At 45.3% G+C, this 17,744-nt stretch overlaps 1 protein-coding gene and 1 pseudogene across 2 annotated transcripts; both read right to left on the minus strand.

Annotated features, from left to right (window-relative positions):
* Positions 1–400: 400 nt before the first annotated feature.
* C1S (complement C1s) lies at positions 401–9,869 on the minus strand. Of its 2 annotated transcripts, XM_075510535.1 has the most exons (12): positions 9,585–9,869; positions 9,066–9,130; positions 8,432–8,636; positions 6,994–7,171; positions 6,603–6,728; positions 5,730–5,929; positions 5,357–5,510; positions 5,007–5,122; positions 4,696–4,774; positions 4,309–4,446; positions 3,718–3,792; positions 401–1,618 (listed from the first exon to the last, which is right to left on the minus strand). In XM_075510535.1, the coding sequence occupies exons 2-12, from the start codon at positions 9,068–9,070 to the stop codon at positions 825–827; spliced, it is 2,070 nt and encodes a 689-aa protein (XP_075366650.1). In that variant the 5' UTR covers positions 9,071–9,130; positions 9,585–9,869; the 3' UTR covers positions 401–824. The 2 variants fall into 2 exon arrangements, with proteins under 2 accessions (XP_075366650.1, XP_075366660.1); XM_075510545.1 differs by lacking the exons at positions 9,066–9,130; positions 9,585–9,869 and having other exon boundaries at positions 8,394–8,472.
* On the minus strand, positions 7,179–7,855 carry LOC142413885 (large ribosomal subunit protein eL39 pseudogene; annotated as a pseudogene).
* Positions 9,870–17,744: the final 7,875 nt, after the last annotated feature.

Raw genomic sequence — 17,744 nt, forward strand, 5'->3', positions numbered from 1 at the left:
ACGTCAGGTAATCTTCTCCCCCAACACTACCTTCCCTAAATCAAGCAAGCCTTATTTCTTATCTAACACAATAAAGTTTGAAAAATAAAGCCCTGAGGACAGGTGAATGAAAGGATTTTGAAGATGTCTCTTCTGCTCAGCTTGATTCAGAAGTCTGAAGTCCTCATTGGTAGTAATGGTTGGTCAATGATACGCAACCATCTCAGAAGAACTTCATAAAGACTCTTAGGTAGAGAGGTGAGGTAGCACAAGTTACAGCTTGACAAAAGCCGGCAGCGTAGTGGGTCAAAATGCGACTAGACACTTGATTTAGGGAGTTTCAAGGAGAACTAGGTCTAGACTGAGAAGAAGAAAAGCAATACACACACAATAGCATGTTGCACAAAAGGCAATTTGGACATTCTTTAATGCTGTTAGATATTCTGAACAATACAGGAAATGCATAAATCAGAAACCAGGCTCTGAACCTACACTGGGAACCAACAATTATTCTCTCTTGTCTTCGCTGAAATCTCCCTTTCAGGTGGGGCATGGCTAGGTCTTCTCCAAGTGGGAAAAAATGGGATAGAAAAAAATTAGAGGAAGCAGAAGGAGCCTCTTTATCCAGAATAGCATCTTCCCCTTATGCAACTATGAGTGGAAGAAAGAATTTCCCTTCCCAGACATGATGACAGTGGGAGAAACAGATACATATTCCTGACTCTCCACTCAGCACAGACACAACAAGTAGGCCCATTATATACACAGAGTGAAAAGGATCACAGCCAGCCTGAACATGCAACCATCGCATTTAGAAAGGGTGACTGTGCTGAAAGGAGAAAGAGCTAATCCTGCCAAGCTTCTGCATCCTCATGCTTGCTCATGGTCTCTGTAATCCAGTCCAAATAACGCACTACCTTGGTGTAAAGACCAAAGGTGCCACATCTTGGTCCCCAGGAGATCAGGCCAGCCACATAGTACCGTCTGTCATCAAGAGGATCTTGGATAGCGTAGGCTCCCCCACTATCCCCCTTACAGCTGTCCTTGCCACCACCAGCACAGATCATATTGTCAGTGAATCGGTAAGCACTAGAATCAGCAGAACCCTCTGGTTTCACAGATCGGCACTTATCCATGTCCACCACGGGAACTTGGGCCTTCCAAAGATAAATAGGCAGTCTTCCTGTCTCTCTCTGGCCCCAGCCAGCAATATAGCCCAGAGTCCCTTCTTGCAGCTCATACTCAGGTGATTTACCAGGAAGACAGAGGGGTGAGATGTTTGGGCCCATCTTCACAGGATCCCTCAGCTTCAGTAGTGCAATATCGTTATCAAAATCCGTCCTGGTTCCTATGGGCTGCTTCTTCCAACCAGGATGGATGAATGAAGCCTCTGGGATCAGCTGCTTGGCCTCCCGGTACAGAGATTCTCTACCAACATTGATTACCCCAACATGCATGTTGGGCATGTCATATCCTTCCAGCACATGAGCTGCAGTCATTACCCATCTTTCAGATATCAGTACACCACCTCCTCTTGGGTTCCCAAAATACACTTGCCAGGGAAAGTTGCCCTTTTCTGCAATGCTGCCTCCAAAAATCTTTGCTTTCTCTCGGATGGGATTACTAGGCACCCCACAGACTGGAAAGAAAAGAAAAAAAGAGGAATCAGATGGCAGAATTAGCAGTTACAAATAGAGGGTTCATTGGTATTGCTAAAAAGCCCATAGTCCCCTCCCTCCTGTGTCCTCTAAACCACTTTTGATTCTGAATAACTGATGTTTATATTCTATGTCATAGACTTTGCAACTAGTATTTACAGAAAATGTCAAGAAAATTCAGGCAAAATTACTATCAACATTCAGTTTAGGCTGAAAATACTCATTCTCAAATTCTTGTTCTGGAAAGCAGTTGTCACCCTGCCAGTGTTGGGTATGTCAAAGATCACAATTTAATTGCATTCTAGTTAGCATTTTTCCTTTGCTGAATTATGTCCTGTAGGTGAAGGGATTGTATTTGAAAAAATATTTGCTTAAGTTCTTAGAAATATAACACTGCTCTTTAAATTTTTTTTTTTTGTGAACTCCAGATAGTCTCAGGTTAAGTGTTCAGGTTTGTCACTGATGTTTTACCATTTTTCCTCTCCATTCTTTTAGTATGTAAAATCTTAGGCAGTGGGTTAATGGAGATCTTATCTGTGGGTCTTATGGGTGCAGAGATGCTCTATGCTCTTAGAGTAAAATGTTCTATAAGGTTTTGCAGAATGTGAGCACTAAGGGCATAAATAAGGCTGGTCATTCTGACATAGGTAGGAAATTGATTTCTTATCATGTTGCTTTGTTTACATTGAACCCTTAGTCATATAGTCAGAGATTAAGGAAGTATAGCTAGTAGGTAGCTTCCAATTTAAATGAAGCAGAGTTTGTTAAAGAATTTCACATAACCATAGAAAAATTTAGGCTGGAAGGTACCTCTCAATGTCTTTAGTTCAACCTGTTCATCCCTAACTGCCCTTCCCCCTGCCCTCCTAACTGCAAAGCCAGGTTGCTCAGGGGCTTTGACAGGTGACTTCTGATCATCTCCAAGGGTGGTGATTAGCCAGCCTCTCTGGACAACAGTTCCAGTGCTCTGGGGGTGCATTTTTCCTTAAATATAGTCAGAATTTCCTTTGTTGAAACTTGTGCCCATTGCCTGTCATTGTCTTTTATTGCTGTGTCCTGCTGAGAAGAGTCTGGCTTCGTATTCTTTGTAACGTCTTCTTGGGTAGTAAATTCCCTGAGTTTTATCTTACAATTTGCCTTTTGCACTGTGCACTTGTATAGTCCAAGTGACTGGCTGAGCTGGCCCTTAAGAGGGTTAAATCATCTTCAGCTGGATCTTGTACTTTGCCAATAAATATTTGGGGGGTTGGAGTAGTGAACAGCCATCATGTACAACTAGCCCTAGGCATGCTGCCTCCTCTAAGAGGGTAAGCTGAACAGCATGCAGAATACATAGGATTTAAAATTCTCTCTATCAGCTGGAAGTTAACACCCAGCCATAACTACCAGCAGTCAGGAGCAGGAGTAGTACCCATGCACTTTCCTCCTCAGTGTCTCCCAAGTACACACAGAGAGGATGAGAACGTCCTTGACAGGGATCTTGCTTGAGCTTTCAGACACAGTAAGTGTAGCTGAATACTGAAGGACACATTAAACCTTAAGGGTTTAGGCTATGACTTCCAGTGAGAGTAGTGAAAGAGCTTTCCCTATAGTGCTGCATCTGTAGTGCCCAGTGAACAGCTGGGCACTACCCCCAGGAGAGGTTTGAAGAGAAGCTACAGCTCTCAGTGTAGCTTGGGAGGGACCGAAGACAGAAAGCTCCAGCATTGTCGGACATCTCTTTTGACCTGTTAGTCTTTTTGCTACTTGCAATGCAGAGAGAGGTCTAAAGCACTGAACGACTTGAGAATGTGCACACTTGAAGGTGGGGAAACTGGTGCAGAAATATACACTGATACTTGAAGAGGTCCTGTTACACCAGATGTCTTATTATGTTGCCCACTTTTGTTTCCAGTTTCTTTCTGCTGCCTCATCTGACGTTTCTTTGGGGCCCACAGCTTTCAGAAATACCCTGTCCAATGTGATTCAAACATCGAAAGGATCAACTGTACTTTCAGGCTTAATAGTTGAAAAACAGAGAGATGAAAGAAGCAGTGGTCTTCATACACTGCATGTATGTAATCACAGCTTTTGGTAGTACCTGGGACACATTTTGGTAGCTTTGCTCCCATCTCTTCGTTGACCCATTCTCCACTGGCTGAGCATTGATACACCGCTTGGAAAACACAAGAAAAAAGAGTGCCATAAGGATACAATCAAGATGAAGAGAGGGTAAGTAGCATTACTGTATAATATGATGTATTAACCTTCTCATTTCCAAAGCAAGCACAGCTTGGTAAACATTGCTGAGATCTCCCTAAAAGTACATAACCCCACCAGGGTGCTTCTGCCCCCATTTTGAAGGGACCTCATCTAATAGATTTCTTGAGTCCTTTACTTTGTCCACCAGAAATGTGTGCTAGATTTAACAAATATCTCCATGGTTCACACACCAGGCAAATGGAGAGGGGACTTGCTAATGCATTTAAGGTCAACAACCCAAGTACAGACATTATTAGAGTGTATTAAACACAAAGGCAACACAAAACTACTACCTGCAACCCCACACCAATAAGAACTTTTTCCTAGTCTTGACCTGATGGGATATAATTCCAGCCCCATGACGATGCCAGTAACATTTCTTAGGTCTTTGATCAAAGAAATACATTTGTGTAGCAGAGGCAATGCTTACCATCCCCTTTGGTTTTTAGGGTATAGTAAGGTGCATCACATTGATACCGGAAAGCAGCTTTGTACAGAGGCTCATGAAGTTCGGAGACATATACAGCCTGGGCATTGTCAATAGGAATAGGATCTCCACAGTTCACAGCTGTAGAGAAGAAACAAAAACAATCAAATATAATCAAAGCGGCATCCTCACCCAACAATATGATTCTGTATGATGGGGAACCACTCAGCTCCTCTGGTCCCTGTACAGTCATCAGCACTCACTTCCTCTGTCCCTTCAGCATGCTCACATCCCAGTCCTTCAGCATTCTCCTAATCTGGAGATATAGTGGATCTAGAGCCTAAAGACTCCATTCCGGTCTGCTTCCCACAATAGAGACGGGTCACTTACGAACACAGCTGAAATGGGAGTTGCTCCATTCACCATTGTCCTGACAGCTGGAGTGAAAAGTCATGATGCTGTCTCGTTGCTAGGGAAAAGAACACATGATCCATGTAAGTCACTGGCCATGAAATACATCTGACACAGGCATTCCAGTGGAGGGTCCTCAAAATGCTGCAGTGGCTGGAAGAAGTTTCCACTTACTACAGCTGTGGTGAAAACTCTGAGTCCCCAGAGGTGCTCAGGACAGCTGATGGGAAATGGCATCAGGAAGCTGCTGAGAGGGCCAGAGTGGCTATATGCTTTTTTATGTAACTTACCCTCACAATTTCGTAGCCTTCCACACAGGTCACCTTCACATTGTCCTTGAAGATATACCTGTCCTTCTTTGGGTCAAGAACAGAGTTGGGGATGACGCTTGGGGGACAGGTTACAGCTTTGAAAAGATAGGTGGAAATCAGTGATTAACTGGTTCAAGATTTACTCTCCTTCCAGCTCCCAACTTCTTCCTCCCCAGTGATTATTTTTCCTAGTAAACAGGCATCCTCTGTTTACTCAATACCAGCAGCTGTCAACATGTTAACATGCTGTTGTACCATGAATCTGACCTGGGACAAACTCTCTCCCTAACTCAGCAGCAGAGGGAACGCTTTCCCAAGTATTTACTCACGATCTGCATAGTAGCGTATTTTCCAGCCTTTGTGCTGTACTGCACGGTCTGTCTGGAAGATTATGTCAAGAATGTTGTTTCTAGTTTTGATTTCAGGAGGACCTGGGAATTTGCTGCCACAATAGGGACCAAAATGCCGCTTTCCAGAGACAAGCTGGGGAAATAACAAACCAGAAGAAATGAGAAACACCAAATGTATTCAGAGAGATATTCAAATATATATTCATTATATACATATTCAAATGTATTCCCAAGAATTTCAAAAGGCAACATAGTTGAAAATAAAGTTAAGCAGTCAGAGAGTCTTCTGAATATGAGGAGATTAAGGGGAGATCCAGAGCATCCTGACTCCCTCCCTAAGCCCCACACCTACTGTTAAGCTGTCATGGCAACTCCCTTTTGAGTCGGCTGGTTCCACATCGAAGTCCCCACTCCGTATGGTCAATGTCACAAAGTAGCCTGGCCTCAGAGTCACTTGGTACTCACACCGCAAGTTCTCTGGGTACTGGTTGGGATAGTTGGGGCTGGCAATCTCCCCTGATGGCTCAGTGAAGACATTTCTACTGCAGTTCACTAGGATTAAGGAAGGAACACAGGTAGGATTCAGAAAGGAAATGGTCCATGTATGAAGCTGACAAGCTTTCCCTCTTCCACTACATCTCCAGTCTCCCCAGTCACCGGCATTAACCATGTCACAACATTGCATCTTTCCAACAAACTGAAACCAGGGCCACTCTCTATCCAATTAGCCAGGAACTTTAATTTCTAGTGGCCTTTCTTTTTACCTTCCACATGTGATTCAGGCCCCCTTCCCTCATGCTCAGGTCCTCATTATTATACTCCTTTCAACATGTACCATTTGTGACTTTGCAATTTTTTGATTCAAGCTAAGCAGCCCCTTGCCCATTTTTGTGTCTTTATTGAACTGCCCTGTTTTGTCAGAGATTAAAAGATTCACAGATAGCAGATGCTAAGAAGGGTCTCCATCACAATCTTTGAAGAATGTAATTTAGTAGTTTCTTAATTCTCTTGACACAAAAAAGAAGAATGTTAAGAATATGTTAATAGAAATTCCCAAAATCATGGTCTACTGCCAGTTCAGATTTGCACTGGGATGTTTTTTTTCCCCAAAATATACCTGTCACAACTGGTTGAGAAGGTTGATAGAGAAGGTCTTCCATGTACAATATCTCACTTGGCCTAGATTAACTCTTGCTGTTGACCACAGCTCATGTAGATCTCTTACCTCCACATGTTTTCTTATCCTCATAGAGGAAATAACCTGGTGGACAGGTACAGAAGTAACCTCCAATATAATTATTACAGTAATGACTGCAAGGTTCCTCCACAAAATCCATGCACTCGTCCAAGTCTGCAAGTGTGAAAAGATGAATCAGCCAAGATTAGGAGAGGGCCCTAAGGGCAGGAAGAAAATGAGAAAGTGAAGCAAACACTGGTGGACAACAAGGAAAAGGTATCTCTGAGACAGCATTTATACTGGCCATATTGGAAAGCAGCCCTGTCTGCTGGGATCTCTTTTAAATAAGGCATTCTTGTAAGGAAAATCGTTCTGTCAGCTTTCCTCTCTTGCTAGCCTGGACACTACCGAGATTCAGAGGAGGCTGTTTTAACCTTACCCACTGCAACATAGTAGGCTGCAAAACCAGTGAAACGCTCCTCATTGGAAAAGTCTGATTGGAAGATCATAGTGAGGGTGTTGTAAGGGACATGAAATTCCTCCACAATCAAGGAGCCAGGAGCACGAGGTTTCTTCTGCCCACAAAGCACACCTTCAACATGGCCACCAGACAGGATCTGCAGAAGAATGCAGAGAGGTCTTAACTCATTACTGGAATATGTGTAATTACCAACACTTGAGTCTTTCAGCTTATAGGTGTCTAACTGAAGGCTCCTAAATTGCATGCATTTCTCACAACATTCGGGTAGATCTCCCAGGGCACAGCTACGTCACATAGCTAGCAGGAGGGACCAAGGCTGCTGTGTCATCCACCAAGCTGGCCAAGGATCGAAGACAGCCAACCAAGGTACAGCTGAACGGAGCCCCTAGACAACCAGTTTCATGACATTTGTAAGACACTTTAGGAGTGTTCCCTCCTACTGAGTTCCCAGCTGTGAAATACCTGTCTTAATTTCTCAGATACAAATTAATCAAAAAAATTCTCTGTTAACATCCTTTCCTCAGGTCCACTTGTACAAAAAATCAACACTGTGGTTTAAAATGGCAAAACCAATCACTGATGGTCTGCAGAGCAGTCTAACAGGTTCATCGGTTTGTTGCAAAAGGACACATGTTATTACAGCTCCCAGCAGAGCACATCCATCCTACTGTTCCACCTTGGTCCTTCTTGAAGGTCTCCTTCTGGTGCTGCACCTGATCTTATTGCTCCTTTTCACACATAGCTATTGCAGGATAGGATGGTCTTGTTTCTGTCTGTTTGTGTGGAAATGCTTGATCTTTTGTGCCTTGTGGGATGACATGGAGCAGCACTAGTGGGTCTCTAAGTTTTAAGAAATCTGTGGTGCATAGATCACAGAAAACTGTGGTGCAATGGACCACAACACTTTATCTGAATACCCACTATTCATACACAGATCTCTTGATTGTTTTTAACCATAATTTCCAATTTCTGATTTCATTAAATCATCTATGTCCACTCATGGATTAATTCTGAATAATTTCAGGGACAGAAAAGCAATGCCCTAAGAAAATCGTCCTTTTATACCTACGGTTCACTAGCTAAGAATGTGCCTTGCAATAGGGAGGTGTCAGTGATGGCTAAGAAGGCTTTTCCTATGAATATAGGAGAAACATGGGGAGGGGGGCATAGATGGGACACTCAGTTGGCAGACAATGCTCATGTGGTTATGAGGGAAACTCAAACCAATTTAGTGACTGCTAGTGCAGATACACTCAGTCATTTGGGCTTCTTGGAGCTCAGAACAGGAAGGATGTGTCTAGCTCCTCTTCCAGCCCTGAGCTTTGCACACAGCTTTGCTGTTCTGAGCTCTAACCCACCTTCTTATCTTTTTCTCACTTGAGGACGGGGACAGTACCTTCACAAAGTCATATTCACAGTTCTGCGATGGTTCAAGATCCACATGTGTGAAATAAAGGCGAATGCCATATCCCGAAGGCACCTGGATTTCCCAAGATTCCTGCACATCATTGGGATACACTTGAGGATAATTGGGTGACAAGATCTCACCATACATGGAGGCTGCATCAGCCCAGACAGGGAGATAGAAGAGGATAAGGTACCTGAGAAAAGAGGAAGGAAGTTGACATTGCAGTAGTCTTCTCTGTCCACATATGCACATAGTCCCTAGTGAAAAAGCTAGTCTTTAGCTCTACATAGCATGCAGCATAGCTCCTGGCTTTGGAGTTTTAATGAGCAATGCTGTGGCTGTGTAGGGCTTGCCTTTCTCCTGTAGCCTTTCACACAGAAGGAGTACAACCTCAGTCGTGCTCTCTGCTCCTCTCCAGCTCTGTAAGAGATGGTAATGCTGCAGGAGTTGAACACAAGGGTCTTAAGTGCTATTCCCTACTTCACTGCCTTGTTCTGGAAGCTACTTGGGCTATAGATACATTCAGATTTGAGAATCAGCACAGTACTACAAGAAAAACACCTAATTTATAAAATGAAATTCTTAATAAACCTGAGTTCCCCTTGGAGATTCAATAACTCACCACATCTGGAAAAAGCAGATCTTCCTTTCTGAAAAGTTTCAGGAATTGGACTTTGGAGTTATGGTCTGGGACAAAAAACAGTGTTATTGATTAATGTTGCCTGTGCTTCTGCGTGTCTGCTAGGCAGGTCAAAGACCCTAAAACCCCAGCTTGTGGAGAATATGTCAATATTTTGCCTTAAAAGCAAGTTTATATCTCTGTTCCTTCCTGCATACAGCAACCCCAAGCATCAAGAAGGGATGCTATGCTCCATACTGAGAAAATGGAGAGATGACCTCTATCTTGGTACTCACGTTCTCCCCTTATGACCATCAATGTCTCCAAACACCGTGCTGGTGCACAGCAAATTAAGATAGAAAGCACCTCCCCCCCAGGGTACCCAATCCATTCCTCCCAGCACCCCAAAAATTATGCTAAGACCCTGGGGTTGGGGAGCAACTTGTCCTGATTCTTCTAGCTGTCAGACAGCGACGCCCAGGAATATTTTCCTTTCCCATTTCTAATGCTTGCAATACTTACCTTCTCTCCCTAGTTCGTGTCGGGTTTTATTCTCTCTTCCCTTCTCTTTTCTCTCTTTCTCTTTTTCTTTTTTCTTCCTGTTCACACCCTCCTCCAAACGTACCCAAGGCAGCGGGCTGGGGAAGAGGCCTCTAACTCGCAATATCGCAGCACCCTCTACCTGCGGGATGCGGCTTCCCAGCCTCCCCGCTGGGGTGAGATGCTCGGCTTGCCGGCTTTCGGCAAGGAAGGCCAATTTCCAGAACAAGTTGCACAATCCTCTTGGCTCAGGCTGCGCGGGGGAGCACACAGATCTGGTCTGCGTTAGGCATTTTCGGGAAATCAGATGACTTTCGAGAAAAGGGAGGGGAGCAGAGTTTTCGGCTGCCTGCCTCTCCCCTCCTCTTCCCCCTCCCTTTTAAAAGTTAGGAACAAAATCCAAAGGGTGTAGAAAAGGGATAGTCCATGTGAGAACTGGTCCAGTGCTTTTGCATGGAAAAAAATGATTGACCATCCTGTCCAGAGCCCACCTTGCCAGAGTCCACTCTGTTACTGCAACCTGGTGGCCCCAGGGCTGCTGCCACTGCGCTTCATCTGATGCTTCAGAGACCCTTTTCTTAGGGGAACAAAACGAAATATAGTGGCCTATTCAGTGTTGTGCCTCTCTGAGGCTACCAGCAGTAGGAGGAGTGCCTTGTTTTGCTGGGTTTTGTTACGGGAACACTCCTGTAAGTAAGAACTTGACTAAGAACTCATAACTACCTCTTTATTTACCAAGTGAACTTCATGTAAGAGCAACTGTTCCTCAGACTTAGCTCTGGAGCGAGCTAGATCTAAGACCCTTATGGAAAGGAGTTTCAAGACTTATGCCAGGCAGGACCCTTAATCCAGCCAGTGCCCACAAGCCAAGACCAAAATACCACCGTACAAGGTAAAAGACCTGTCACTAATACTCTAGAAAACCCTTCCTCCTCACAAACCAGCTATACCAGGACCGGACTATAAATGACAATGTGAAACTCCATTACAACCTCTACCCTTTACAATCAGCACAGCATGCTCCAGAGCTTGTTTTGGCCAGGAAAAAAATGATTCAAGTTTCAACAGGCTATAGGCAAAGTGTGTTAGCAAAGCCCAGCTGAAAGACTCCTTTATATTGTCAAGGGAGAGAAACACCTACAGATGAATCATAACTGACTTCACTGTAGTCAGGATAAAGGCTTCACATGAAGAACATCCCTAGTCTGTTTTCTTTGTCAAACTGGGAATGGATAGAGAAAGAAAACAACGTGTCATCTCACTTCTGATGTCTCTTGGGAGCACAGCATGATGTTTCTAACTGGAATTTTGAGAGCCAGGAAAACAGTGATGAAAGATGCACAACAAATCATGGAGAGATGTTTTCTCCTCCGAGCTGGGTGAAGTAAAGACACTGCCAATGACTCTTTAAGTCACAATCATAATTTAAAATGGGCATGGCAGAAGGAAAATGAGTGTGGGCCGATATATTATGCATATCATTTCATTGCAAGGGAATTGTGTATTTTCATATAAACCTGACTCAACTTGTCTGTAGCAGTGGTAAATTAATATGTGTGTGAATATTAATAATTCTTTAGAAGACATATACCTATTAATTAAGAAAAAGATTGCTGAAGATATTATATAAAAAAGTAGCTATATTTTATATGGGCATATATCTGCATAATGCTAACTATGTATGCAGAAGACCGGTGATATTGATGTATACATTTACATTGAATACACATAGAGCATTTTATTGCATTTGCCTAGATCTGTATTGGTTTTACAATTCATAAGATGAAACAGCTAGGTAATATATTTTACAATTCACTGAAACTATGTCAGAAATTATATTAAAATAATAATTTAAAAGAGGCAAAATCACGCCATTAAGGTTAATAAATTACAACATTAACTTTGCCAATGCAATATAATTCTGCTTAGAGGCACACACATTCTCTTAAATTCCTAAATTACATGACCACACACTATTTTTCCCAAATTGCATAAGACAAACCTTTTCTTAAGATGACTCAGAGCTGTGTAGCTATAACCTTTCTGCCAGATGTTATGAAGAGCAGTAGTGTTCCGGTTTTCATAAAATTACCATCTAAAACAGGTTTGACTGGCTTGTCTTCCCCCAGGAAGTTGGGAGAAAAAAAGCTTTTCCCAAGTTCTTAAGAAAAGCCACACTTTCCCATCTGGAAACACTGAGTCAGTGCATAAAACAAAGGGAGTAAATATTAAAAGAGAAAACATAACATTAACTAGGTGAAATCTAGCAGCAGGGAATCAAGGATACGTAAGTAGCAAGTAAAATATCCTTGATCCACCAAGACCTCAGCAGTAATTCGCCAGTTTCCTATTCTGCCAGGAAGAGGATTCAGTGGGTTTCTTGCACACTGCTCTTCTCCACCTAGCTCCCCACCTAGGCTGGTTTTGTTGTCACTAGTTAAGTTCAGAGCTTTGGGGTAATCCCCAGGAAAACGTGAGCTGGCTCAGAACTGCTCAGTATAACCCACTGATTGCCACCTCTGCATACTGTACCAGGGGGGTTTTCACCAGAGTCTCCACCTCTTCTACTTCCTCCAGCACCGAGTCTGAATGCAAAGCTCCCACAGCCTCCCACTAAAACTTGGGACTTGGGACCATTCTGCTCCATGCACTGTACCACACCGAGATGCCTCTTCCCTTCTGGATTCCCTTCCTCTACACCCCTGGATGTAGCTTCCCGCGGCCGTGACTGTTAAGCACAGCCAATGTCTGCACAGGCAACACACCACCTTTCCTACAAAACAGAAGCCCTATAACCTTGTTCAGAAGCCCTATAACCCAAGGCCTTTTCCCTGTGGGTGAGGGGCTCTGACTCACAGCTGGAGATATCCCACCGTGGGATAACCGGCGTGGGTTCTTCCTAGGGATTTCCATCCTCACTGCACAGATGGCTTCACCAGCGGTGAACCAGTGGCTAAATACTTTGGCTTACTTTAAACCACAAGGCTGTAAAACTGCAGTGGTGGATAGGCTGCTGTGAGAGGAAATGCGACGTTTCTGCAGCAGGACCAGTAACTTCCAGGAGACAGCTAGCTTGGGCCGGCGGGAGCGACAAGAAGCTTGAGCTTTCCCACAGGCACCAGCCGCTCCTGCCAGGCAGGGCAGAGCTGCCACGCCACGAGTGATGAGCGCCGCAGGTACGGGCAAGGGTCTCCTGCCTGTTTCCCTCAGCCTGAAAGCTAAACGGCGGAGGCCTAGCCCGCTGCCGAGGGCCACCCGCTGCAGCCGGTCCCGGCGGCACCGGCAGTCCCGGCGGCACCGAGAGGCGGCAGCGGAGCCGGCGAGGGCGGGGAGGCCCAGCCCTGGGAGGTGGGAGGCAGCCCCGCCCGGCCCTCCGGGCGACAAAATGGGTGTCACCGGGGTGGCGTGGCAGATGCTGTCGCCCCCCCCCGGGCGACAGCAGCGTGTGCTGGTCACGTTGTGTCCGAGCTCACCCACCGTAAACAAGGGACACGAACTGCAACTCCCTAATTTCGTGGAGGGGGGCCGGGGAACGGAGCCCATGACATCTGAAAAACAGGCTCTGACATTACATTTATTTGTGCAGTAATTTCCACACCGACAAGGTGAATTGTTTTCAAGTATACCGTTCCCTCCCCATCTCAAATGTCCACCAAGTCCTAGTTTCTCCTACTCCCTCTGGTTTTTCATTCACCCACTCCTGACTGCTACTTCCCTATGGGCTCCAAGGCCTCCTACCCACGCTTCTAATGAAAACTTATTTTCATGTCTTCCCTTGCCTGTTTTTTCAAGCAGTCACACTTCTCCCTTCATACTCCATCCCTTGCTAGTGGTTATTTCTCTCCCCACCCTCTCTGTGCTCTTCCCTTGACACAGTGATTCCCAGCTGCAGACTTCAGTCAGATTTAATTTTATTCTGACTCTCGCTTTTCCAGTATCTTCCTCCCTGTCAGTGTCAAACCCTAAACTGCAGTCCCACCCACTCTCCAGATAGTCACCTTGCCCCATAGTAGTAGGCTGCTCCTCTCCCGTGGCCATTTGAATCAGGATAGGAACCTATGCCTGCCTGGGAGAAGAGGCACTGGCAAGGCAGGGCACGAGATTCCTGTTTCAGTTCCTCAGTGCAGAAGAAATGGTCCTGGAAGGAAAATCCTGCAAAAGCTCTTGAAGAAGCATCTGGGGTCTTGTGCAGCTGTGGTCTGTGGGAAAGCTGCATGAACCACTTGAACACAGTCAATAAAAATTAATTTGCAGAAGCTTTAGCACCTACATTCCCTTATTGCCACACTGAGCTCATGTGAACTTTAAGTTTCACACTAATACCTATGTAATGTCATGAAGCCATGGTATATCTTCACAACAGTAAAGAAAGGTTTTTGGTTACACCGCCTCCTCCCAAGCATAGCACTGCCCTGACTATTAAAAAATAATAATACTGAAAAATAATGGTACTCGTCATGATCTGAGTCTCAAAAACAGCTACTGTGCTCTGACCCGAAGTGGCTATCTAGCATTTAATTTAAACAGGTCAAATATAGCAACATTTCAAGCAACTGAAAACAGAATCTCACAATGGACACTGTTAGGCAATCTCAGGAGCAGATGCTGCTTCTGAAACCCTTCTCTGACAACAGTAAATTACAGAATAAAATAAATCTAAAAGTTCATATGCACTCTGTTTCACTATACAGATAGCTAACTGACCACAAGTGTATTTAAATACTACAGAATTTTTTGAATTTATTTTACAAATAGTGGACATTTCAAATAAGTTACTCTGTGCACAAAAGGAGTGTTTCACGTGTTTGCTTCCCGACCTATTCCAGAACACAAAGGACCTAGACAGAAATTTGTCCAACCCAGCGTACAGCCTCTAACTCTCCCTTGTTCTGCAATCTCAGGTCAGTTTTGGATGGACTGCTGGAGGTCTATGGCAGGACGCCATTTTTGCTGCTTCAGATGAGGCCTCCAAAACCAGACAGAGCACCTTGCCTTTTCAAAAGCAGGAGTCTGCATCTGCTGGGAGACAGAGGTCTACTTGGGCAGGAGATGTACCAGCACATGTGGAAAGCTAAGCCCAACGCTGTAAGCCCTCATGGCAAGCCCAACAGAGTACCAGTGGCCACAGCAACAGTGGTGTGGTTGGTGCCAGGTTACAGTCTGACCTTCAAAGCAAGGTCATTGCCCACAGAATCTAAGTAATCCTCCAGGCACGATCTAAATTTTTATAGAAAGTGGATGAGAAGGGAAGGGGAAGGATGAGCGGAGAGGAAGCCAGATGTGGAGGTTTAAGGAAGCAGGCAAGCATATGGTGATATTTCCCTAGTATATTCTCCCATTTTTGGCTATCTAAAGCCAAAGACTTATGGAGCCAGAAGTTGTATCTGTATCTTACTGTTTACATGTCCTCAGTGGATCTTTCTTACATGAAGGTTCTCATCACTTTTTAACTTGTTCATGGACTTTCAGTAAAATGATTAACAATGATTCCCTGTCAGACAACAGCATAGTCCAGCAGGATAGAGACTTTAAGAGGTTATAACCTCAGAAGTGTTAAATCTGTGGGATAATTTAGTTGTATCAAACATGGGAGGAAACTTGATTATGGAGTGGATTCCTTCAGCAGTGATGCTAACAAGCCTCTCTCTCCTATCAGGCTCTTCATTCTCATTAATCTTCTACAAACATAGAAGTTTGAGATGCCCATTCCTTGTCAAACATGACTGGGGGAGGGACAGAGAGTCAGCATGTTCACGTAGGCCTCATTTACTTAGGAAACTGGCCTAAACACCATAAATACCCAATTAAACATGGAAATGACAGATTGATATTCAGTCAGTGCTTGGACTTTGCAAAAAGTTTGGCAAACAGTGACCAGTTAGGGTGAACAAATACAGTAACCTATTTGTAAAGTCTAACCTGATGGAGTCAGCAATACAGGAGGGTTTTTAAACCCCTACTAACCATCTTGGCCTGCCACTCTGCACCTTACACTGCCTTCAGGGGACTTCTGGAGGTCAAGGCCAAGATCTCCCATTCTTCTTGCACTTCCTTACTGCACTGATTACTCTTCAATTCCATTTTTCTCACCTTCTGTGAGCCTTGGGGTCTTGTCCAGGCATCTTCTGAACATCTCCAAGGCTGAAGTTTCCCAGCCTCTCTAAGCACCTGCTCCCAATATGAACTATCCTTCAGTCCAACTGAAACGTCCTTTGTGGCAGCTTGAGACAGTTGCTTCTCACTGTTTCACTGTGGACCTCTGAAGTGACTCTGGCTCAGTTCTTCCTTAGCCCCACATTAAGCCACACATTATGTCGGGTGCATTTGTTTTTCTGAATTTTGTGAGGTTTCTGTCAAACCATTCCTTCATTTTTCTCATTCCTTATCTGTTCTAGTCTCTGCACTCCCTCCATCTTCTGCTGCACTTGCCCAATGTGCAGGGAAAACTGCACTTTCAAGACTATTTCCTTCCTTCTCTGGATCTGTGCCTTTGCCGCTATGGGGCAGGGAAAGGAAGATAGGAGAAAAAACACATCATTTAAAGTGAAACCCATGCCCACCAAGGCCTGTTCCCAGCATGTGAGCCCACCCCACAGCCACACCATAACCTCGTGGTCAGAGCTGCACCTAAGGCAGAGTAATCCAATGTGCCAGCACAGACTGGGAGACAATGGGCTGAGAAGCAGCTCAGCAGAAGAGATCCTGGGGATGCTGGCACACCAGCCCGTGATGCAGCCTTGTAGCAGTGAAAGCTAACAGCTGGGTGGCACGAATGACAGCATAGTCAATGAGTGGAGAGGAATTTTTATTTCCCTCTGTACGGCACAGCTAAAGTTGTATTTGGTACACTGTGTCCATTATGGGCTCCCCAGCGCAAGAGAGGTGTGAACAAACTGGAAAGAGCCCAGTGGAGGACCACTGGATATGTGACCAGAGCATCGATACTGAGGAATCCGGATTTGCTTAGCCTGGAAAAGAGAAGGGCAAGAGGAGGCAAGGTTTTTAGCCTGGTCTCCTAAGTAAATGAGGTCTGTGTGGGCATGTTCTGTCTGTGTGGGCTCACCAAGCCCCTTTCCATCATTTACCAGCAGTCCTGGCTAACTGGGGAGGTCCCTGCTGACTGGAGATTAGCTAATGTGACGCCCATCTTCAAGAAGGGCCAGAAGGAGGACCCAAGGAACTACAGGCCTGTCAGCCTGACCTTGGTGCCGGGGAAGCTGATGGAGCAGATCATCCTGAGTGCTATCACACGGCATGTAGAGAATAACCAAGGGATCAAGCCCAGCCAGCATGGGTTCAGGAAAGGCAGGTCCTGCTTGACCAACCTGATCGCCTTCTATGACAAGGTGACCTGCCTAGTAGATGAGGGGAAGGCTGTGGATGTTGTCTATCTAGACTTCAGTAAAGCCTTTGACACCGTTTCCCACAGCATTCTCCTGGAGAAACTGGCTGCTCATGGCTTGGACGGGTGTACTCTTCGCTGGGTAAAGAACTGGCTGGACGGCCAGGCCCAAAGAGTGGTGGTGAATGGAGTTTACTCCAGTTGGCGGCCGGTCACAAGCGGTGTTCCCCAGGGCTCTGTGTTGGGGCCAGTTCTGTTTAATATCTTTATTAATGATCTGGACGAAGGGATCGAGTGCACTCTCAGTAAGTTTGCAAATGACACCAAGTTGTGTGGGAGTGTTGATCTGCTGGAGGGTAGGCAGGCTCTGCAGAGGGACCTGGACAGGCTGGATCGATGGGCTGAGGTCAATTGTATGGGGTTTAACAAGGCCAAGTGCAAGGTCCTGCACTTGGGCCACAGCAACCCCATGCAACGCTACAGGCTTGGGGAAGAGTGGCTGGAAAGCTGCCTGGCAGAGAAGGACCTGGGGGTGTTGGTTGACAGCCGCCTGAATATGAGCCAGCAGTGTGCCCAGGCGGCCAAGAAAGCCAATGGCATCCTGGCTTGTATCAAAAATAGCGTGGCCAGCAGGACTAGGGAAGTGATCGTGCCCCTGTACTCGGCACTGGTGAGGCCGCACCTCGAATACTGTGTTCAGTTTTGGGCCCCCCACTACAAGAGAGACATTGAGGTGCTGGAGCGAGTCCAGAGAAGGGCAACGAAGCTGGTGAAGGGTCTGGAGCAGAAGTCTTATGAGG

The sequence above is a fragment of the Mycteria americana genome, chromosome 1 (genome assembly GCF_035582795.1).
Source record: "Mycteria americana isolate JAX WOST 10 ecotype Jacksonville Zoo and Gardens chromosome 1, USCA_MyAme_1.0, whole genome shotgun sequence".
NCBI lineage: Eukaryota > Metazoa > Chordata > Aves > Ciconiiformes > Ciconiidae > Mycteria > Mycteria americana.